We start from the raw sequence: 8,345 nt of genomic DNA, 5'->3' as shown, positions 1-8,345 counted from the left end.
TTATACTGCTCCAAGCTTTCAAAATGAAGTGACTGTCCCTCAATGCCCAGGAAAACCACCTTGCAGGGAGCAACACACTACTACAAAGTTCTATTAATCATGTCTTAAACCATTACCATCTTAAGCACCATTAATTACTGTGTGGACTAATTCACCTAAGTTCTAGCTTAGTTTTAAACTCATTTTTAAGTCTAGGAAGTTAACACATAATATGCTTTAAGCATTTCTTCAGCTGCTGAGTAGATGGTGGAATAGAGTCACAACAGATATGTGCTCAAGATACACAAGCAGCATGGTCTTGAGTTGTAGCAGCAGAGAAGAGTGTGTGTAATTCAGGGGACAGATGATACAGTATTACTTTAAATAATCTCTCCTTTTAATGCACACAGGCATGCTCCAGAAGAAGCCAAATGCCAAAGGCATGTAGGTATTGGTGGACAGCAGCTGGCTGGGACATTCTACAAACTTCAAGTTGGAGCCTCACCTTGTACCCGTTGTCCTCCTTCCGGTTGTGGGATGCTGTGATCATCACTCCAGCCACAGCCTTGAGCTGCTGCACGGCATAGGGCTGCAAAGGAAACCCAGAAACCGTGACTGAGCCACGAGTTCTGCAGCTGGCACAAACCCCATCGTGTTGTTAGGAGAGTTCTGCAATATGGTGCTATTTAACATTTCTCCACTTTCTCTGAAAATGATCTAGGTGAATGCTCATCATTCTGTTTCCTGCTGCTAGTAACAGAAAGTCTGTTCTGTTCTGTTGCACAGGAACATTATTTACAGCTTACATAAGCACAGTTGTAACTGGCCAGCTAAAGAAAGTCTGTGCTTGGATTCCACTAGTACTTGAGAAAGAGGAAACAGGTTGAAACAGAATGAAGAGATTCACCAAAAGACTTGTTGAAAAACAAGTTACAGGTATTTGCAGCTAAAAAGCATCCAGTTCTTTCAGTCCTCCCCTCAAGACAAGATTCACAGCACACTAGAAGCGCTTGCAGAAGAGAAATCATGGATTTCTCCAAGGTGAAACACGATTCTATCGACTGTCCTGACAGTCCATTCTTCTCCCAGCCTCCTTGAAGAGCCAAGTGTGCCAAGCAGCAACTATTTTGCTGTTTAAATAACAGAATTTGAGAAGAAAATTACTAGTGGACATTTTTAGTAAACTTGCAAAGAACCGTGTGGCTCAAGGCTAGAAGAGGGAAGGTGACTCACCACAAACGGTGTAGGGACGTAGGTGGAAAAGAAGTAGACAGGTACATCTTTAGCCAGCAGAACTGCTGCAGTGAGCTTTGCAAGCCTACCAACAGGAGAAAGAAAACATTCCGTCAACCCCAGGACAACCCGTGGCTGTACAGCATGACTGTGACCTACCCTGCACTCGTTTCTGAAATCCCTCTGCTGGTTTTGGGCTTAGTGTAGTATCCTGCAGTTTGGCTGCTCAGTGGAATACATTTTTCAGGCTGTAGAATCTGAGACGGAGCTTTTATTTGTTGCTTGGTGAGCAAGAGGCACCTGAGCCAACCACATAAATAAACCAGTGATATCAAGCCCAAAGAGACAGAACCGACTGGTGTGACATTTGTCCCTCGCTCAAGGACAGGACCAACCTCCCAGGAAGTGTAAAGCACCAGATGTCTGCAGCAGCAGGTTTGGAAAAGGATTCAGTAGCCCACACAGCAAAGTTCATCTGCCAGCTTTCTCCAGTGGCTTTGGACAACGTCCATGAAGCAGATCTGGCCCTAAAACATCCCCCTGCAAACCAGCACACTCTTACTCTAGAGAGGTTAGGAACAGTAACAGTAAACAGTAACAGCACGTGTGGTTTTAGACCTCACCTTTAGCATAAACCCTTTTTTTTGCCAAGCAAAAACAAAAGTTATTTTCCTACAGATAACTCTTTGAGATCAAACTGTTCTTTTCAAGCTCAGCAATTACAGGGAAGTGTCAGAGTCAAAACAGAAGAGAGATTAAACAGTTTGCTTTGCTCACTTGTTTTAACAGACAAGCATTAATACTTGCTTCCTTATCTCCCCTCAGAAGCATTCTGCAGCCTCAGTTTTAATTACCCAGAATTTCACTGTAGCACCTATAAAATGTAACCTAAAAACACCCAAAAGAGTTTCAGAGTGCACCTCGTAGCTGAAGCTACTAAATTTTGCTGGTACATCACAAGAGTTTACGTCAACTTAATGCTGGCATACAGGCACACCCAGGTCTGTCACCTCCCTTGACACTTGAACTGAATCCCCAAATCCCAGCATGGCCCCAGCCTCTTGCCCCCTGGGGCCCTTTAGCTCTTGCTCAGCCGTGATCAGATCCCCTCTGAGGCTTCTCTTCTGCAGCTCAGCAGCCCCAGGGCTCTCAGCCTGTCCTGGCACAGAGATGCTCCAGGACCCTCAGCAGCTTCACAGCCTTCACTGGACTCTCTCCAGTAGCTCCTGGTCTCTCTGGAACTGGGGTGCCCAGCACTGGACTAAATACTGCAGAGGTGGCCTCACTGGGCAGGGTAGAGGAGGAGGAGAACCTCTCTTGACCTTCTGGCCACACACTCTTCTTCATGCACCTCAGGAGATCATCTGCCTTCCAGAACCCATTGCTGACTCATGAAAAACCTGTAGCTCCCCCAGCACTCCCAGGTCATTCTCCTTGGAGCTGCTTTCCAACAGGTGAACCCCCGAGTTGTACTGGTCCATGGGCCTATTCCTCCCCAGGGGCTGGACCCTACACTTGCCTGTGTTGAACAGATGCAATTAAAGGGGGGCTCCTGCTCACACAGTGCTGTATAAGCACATTGATCCAACTGAAGATACACTTTGGGGAATATTCAGTTTGATTTTAGCACTGCTGTAACTGTGTCATCCCAAGGGGACAAAAGAAATGTAGCTGAGAACCAATTCTCTCCTTTGGCATGCGAGACACTGCTGCCATCAGGTCTGAATTCCGAGTTTTGTGTGGCTGAAAAGAAATGCTTTTCTAACACTTCTACATTTTTTAAGCTGTGCATAACCCAATCAGTTTGCAAATGCAGTGGAACAGGAGTATAAAACCCTTATGCTGAGGTCTGGTGGACAGTGTGACACACGTATCTGAAGATCAGACAGGAAGGTGTGGAGAGGGAGACTGAGGAGAGTGGAGGAACTCTTGGAGTCATAGAATTGATTTAGTTGGAAAAGACCTTTAAGATTATTGAGACCAACCATTAACCTAACTCCACCAAGTCCACTGTCTCTTGGAAGACAGCCACTATATTCTGTGCTCTACTGTAGAACTTTCACATCCCTAGAGTATTAAATGTTGACCAAAAAATGACAAAAAAGGAACTACATTACATAAAAAGCAGCTAACTATATTAATACCATTAATTAGCTACGCCTTAGCTAAATAATAATTAGCTCCTGGGTTGGCTTTTTTGTACAGCATGCCATCACAACACGTGTTTTACTCTCCAGATGACAAAGGATTAGGATTCCTTGCAGAATTAAGGAAGCAGTTGCTTTACAGATCCTCTCCCCCTTTTCCTTGCTGTGGAGTAATGACTGGAGACAACTTAGAAATTAAATTTCTATTAAGGGTAGGGCATCGTTGATACATTAAGGAAAGGTATGATAGTGAAGAAGCTTCCCAGGTGGGGTGCAGCCTGAGCTGGTATGCAAGGAATCCATTCCATGGTGGTTCCCTGGACAACACTGCCTGCAAAACAGCATGGAGGGTGGAGTGGTCAGGGAAGGTAGCACCGTGGACAAGTCAGGGAGGTTACCATCATGAACAACTCCAGAAGACACCATTGCAGACAACCTCTGACTTGCTGCAACACAAGGAGGTTTATTTTTGGCCAAAATACTCTACCTTGGAATGCAGCACTTGCAAAGGGCACAATTTGGCATCACTGGAGGTTGACATTTTCAGCATTCCAGGTAAGATCTTCCTAATGTGGCACAGAAGTTCATATTCTACTCTACTCCACTCTGGTGAAACCTCACCTGGAGTGCTGGGGCCAGGTCTGGAGCCCTCAACACAGGAGGGACATGGACCTGTTAAGAGTGGGGCCAGAGGAGGCCACAGAAATGATCTGAGGACTGGAGCACCTATCCTGCAAGGACAAGCTGAGAGAGCTGGGGTCATGCAGCCTAGAGAGAAGGCGGCTCTGGGGAGACCTTCTGGTGGCCTTCCAGTACCTGAAGGGCCTACAGGGAAGCTGGGCAAGGACTGGTTGCAAGGGCGTGTAGCCATAGCACACGGGGCAATGGTTTTGAACTCGAGCAGGGGAGATTTAGATGAGACGACAGGAGGAAGTTCTTGACTATGAGAGTGGTGAAACACTGGACTGGGTTGCCCAGAGAGGTGGTGGAGGTACCAGCAGGTTTGATGGGGTTCTGAGCACCCTGCTCTAGTTGGGGATGTCCCTGCTCAGTGCAGGGGGTTGGACTAGATGACCTTGAAAGGTCTCTTCCAACCCAAAGCATTCTATGATTCTGAATTTACCTTCACATTCAAATTTCTCTCTGGGTCTATCAACTTTTCAACATATACCCAATGCTCTTGTACATTTAAGCTGTAAATTCTGTGGTCAAGTGACTCGCCTGACATTCCACATTTCCTGGCAACTGGTATTACAACAGCTTTAGTCCATATCCATCACTATTTAAATGGAGTAAGGGAGGGCAAAGAGTGTCTGCAGCTCATGACAAACATATCCTGATAAATGGAATGCATTTAAAGCCACAATTTAATTTCTAGTCTTGCAAATGTAATCAATACTCATACTTCTTACTGCTGCAGTTGCTGGTCACCTGACCTCGTGTGTCATATCCAACAACAAAGCCCCTCTGCTTAAAGTCTGAAAAACACCTCTCAAGGTATTTGTAGATCCCCTGGAAAGAAAAAGAAAAATAAAGAAGAATTAGCTCAGTAAGTAGCCAAACAGAAGCATAAACAGAACTCTCAAGTCAGCAACACCCTCAAGCAGCAAACACTCGGCTTTGGATTGTTTTCATACTCTGCTTTTAGGTATCCAAAATGTGTTCTTAAAGAACCAAGTGAGAAAAGTCCACTTTTTGAAAGTCCATCCCCTGAGGCAATATAAACCTTGTGATTGTCAGCACTGGTCTCCATCCCTGAGTTCCTGCTACAAGTCAGACACCTTTTCAGAGCTGTCTCTAAAGGCTTTGTTCTAAATTGGCTTAAAAAGATGTTTCCTCCTCATCCACTTTTTCAAAGAGCAGCTTATCACTAGTGAGCAGCTCCACGTGGACAGACCATAGAGTCATAAAACTACAGATTCATTAAGGTTGTGAAAGAGCTCTAAGATCACCAAGTCCAACCATCAACCCAACACTACCATGACCACTAAACCATGGCCCCAGGTGCCATGTCCACACATTTTTTGCACCCCTCCAGCACCAGTCCAGGGGACTCCAGCACCCCGCTGGGCAGCCTGGGTCAAGGCCTCACCGCTCTGCCAGGAGAGAAATTCTGCATCAGATCCAAGCAAAACCTCCCCTGGGGCAATATCAGCCCAGTGCCTCTCAACCTAATGCTGGTTATTTGGGAGAAGAGCCCAACACCCACCTGGCTCCAGCCTCCTGTCAGGGAGCTGTGGAGAGCCAGAAGATCTCCCCTGAGCCTCCTCTTCTCCAGACTAAACACCCCCAGGTCCCTCATCTGCTCCTCACAAGCCATGTTCCCCAGGCCCCTCCCCAGTTTCGTTGCCCTTCCCTGGCCCCGCCCCAGCCCCTCAAGATCTTTCTTATCCTGTGATGCCCAAAACTGACCCCAGCCCTCAAGCCGTGGCCTCCCCAGTGCCAGTACAGGGGCACAATCCCTGCCCTGCTCCTGCTGGACATACTAGTTTTGATCCAGGCCAGGATTCTGGTGGCCTTCTTGGCCACCTGGGCACACGCTGCCTCATCTCCAGCCGCCTGTCCACCAACCCCCCAGGTCCTTTCCCTGGGGCACTTTCCAGCCCCTCTGCCCCAGCCTGGAGCGCTGCAGGGGGTGGTTGTGATCCAAGTGGAGGACCTGGCCCTTGGCCTTGTTAAAACTCACAGAGTTGACCTTGGCCCATCCATCCAAACTGACCAGATCCCTCTGCAGAGCCTCCCAACCTTTGAGCAGATCAACACTCCCATTCAATTTGGTGTCATCTGCAAACTCCCTCAGGGTGCCTTGATTCCTTCATCCAGATCATAGATAAAGTTGCTAAACAAGATTGGCCCCAAAACTGAGCTCTGAAGACACCACTTGTGACCAGCTGCCCACTGGATCTAACTCCATTCACCATCATTGTCTGGGTTCAGCCATCCAGACAGTTTTTAATCCAGGAAAGAGTCCGTCAGTCTATGCCATGAGCCACCAGCTTCTCCAGCAGAACGCTGTGGGAGATGTTGTCAAAGGCAACTTTGACAATTTACTTACTGAAGTCCAGGCAGACAACATCCACTGGGTGGTTAGATGAGAGCCCTGGTTTTCTACACCCTACAGATACAATAGCACAAATACAAGCTGTCTGCTGTAGATCAGAGAAGATCACTTCCAACAGGAAGATACCAGAGGAGACCCCCATGCAGGGAGAAGAAAGGGGAGAGGGAGTCAATTTTTAAAGAAAAATAGTGGGGGTGAGGAGACATGCTGAAAGAAGAAAAGCAAGGAGCCTCTTGGTCAGGAACTCCTTCTTTGCAAAACAGGAGGAGCTAGGAGCTCTTTGGAACAGTGCATTACATGATGTTCCAGCTTCACCTTCCCACCCATTCATTCCCCAGTTAGAATCCCTCTGGAGATACGTCACTGAACCAACCCAGGATGGATCAGCAGTTTGAGATGAAAAGATGACAGCGCTGTTTTTAAAGGGAAGTTTCCAGAGGCTACAGTTCCCCACAGCCCAAGCACAGCCTTCCCCAACACCAGTCCAGCTCCATGAACCTACCAGAGCCAGGCTTATTCTGAAAGGGCTGTCTCTTGTGGGGGTAGAAACTTCCTCTTGAGAAAAGGGCTGGCGGGTGTTTTGTACTAGAATTGAACAGATTTTTCCTCTTTTAAGTGCAGTTCTTTGCAATGCCCTGCTCCAGATCTGACTCAATAGCACCAATGAGCAATCTCTCAACTGAAAAGCTGACATGAAATTCAGTTGAGCTCAATTTTTTTTAATGGTTATTTCCCTCTCCACTAACAAATGTACTTCACACGTGATCAAGTGGATACTGGCAGCTCTTTGGAGAAGCATTTCAGCCACAGATGTAGTGTTTCCATAGAGGGATCCACAGAGAGTGTGGAAAAAAACCCTTTCAATAAATAAAAATCTTGGGATACTGATAGAACTGGAAGCTGTGCCACAGTGTGGTCACCAGGTGAGGTCACCTTCACACCCCACTGAAATGTGGTGATGCACAAATGTATTCATGCCACCCCGACAACTCAAGAATTTTCATTCACAGTTGTCAACAGATAAGAGAGAGAGAGGAATGGGGAAAACCTGTTCAAGTTGTGCTGGAACACACTGATGAATATTTAGAGATGGACAACAGATTTCTGATCAACGGGTCCTTACTTAGACAAGTGGTAATCGAAGATGGGAGGGCACTGATGAGTTTTATCTGTACAAGTTTCTAAAACACCAAGAACCTGCACAAGCAGAAGATGTACAGAAGCAGGACCTTGTTAGACAAACTGCTACTAATTAGAAGCAGAAAACAGTGGCATAGAAAGTTTTTCAGGAGCAGCATGAACCAAGGTAAGTTCAGAACAACTGACACTCTTGCCCACCTAAGAAAGTCAACACAATAAAAATGACAAGCCTCTACAGATGTAAAGGTGTTACATGGGATTGCTTTTCCACACCTACCCTCCAGGAGGTCAACAGTGGAGGCATCCCTTGAATGTTCCAGGAGCCCTGGAAACTCTAGGATTCTGCACATCAAATTTCTTCCTCACCCCTTGCTTTTAAGTGCTTGAAATTAAGACAATGTGATACACAGTATGAGATCAAAATACCTTTAGCTTAGAGATCCCACAGCTGACATCAGTCCAGTCCTACTGGACTTGTACTATCCAAATATCTTTGCTAAAGCTGCAGGAAGTAACAACTTCCTCACCCCTCTTACTCTGCAGAGGAATCTGGACAGGTTGGATCAATGGGCCAATGCCAATGGGATGAGGTTCAACCAGGCCAAGGGCCAGGTCCTGACCTGGGGTCACAACCACTCCCTGCAGCGCTCCAGGCTGGGGCAGAGGGGCTGGAAAGTGCCCCAAGGAAAGGACCTGGGGGGTTGGTGGACAGGCAGCTGGAGAGGAGGCAGCGGGTGCCCAGGGGGCCCAGAAGGCCACACGGATCCTGGCTTGGGCCAGCACCA

At 47.1% G+C, this 8,345-nt stretch overlaps 1 protein-coding gene across 1 annotated transcript in view; it reads right to left on the bottom strand.

Moving 5' to 3' along the window:
• Nucleotides 1–484: 484 nt before the first annotated feature.
• The window catches only part of LOC103773833 (glucose 1,6-bisphosphate synthase-like), a gene marked incomplete at both ends in the record, with an annotated part of 14,606 nt that continues 6,745 nt past the window's right edge, over nucleotides 485–8,345 (bottom strand). The window contains 3 exons of the mRNA XM_008941211.1: nucleotides 485–568; nucleotides 1,213–1,297; nucleotides 4,765–4,871. Coding sequence (XP_008939459.1) covers nucleotides 485–568; nucleotides 1,213–1,297; nucleotides 4,765–4,871 — 276 coding nt within the window. The remainder of the gene's footprint in view (nucleotides 569–1,212; nucleotides 1,298–4,764; nucleotides 4,872–8,345) is intronic.

This window comes from Merops nubicus, unplaced genomic scaffold (genome assembly GCF_000691845.1).
Source record: "Merops nubicus isolate BGI_N331 unplaced genomic scaffold, ASM69184v1 scaffold3765, whole genome shotgun sequence".
NCBI lineage: Eukaryota > Metazoa > Chordata > Aves > Coraciiformes > Meropidae > Merops > Merops nubicus.
Note: the sequence above shows the minus strand (reverse complement) of the source record. Positions and strands in the feature narration are given on the sequence as shown.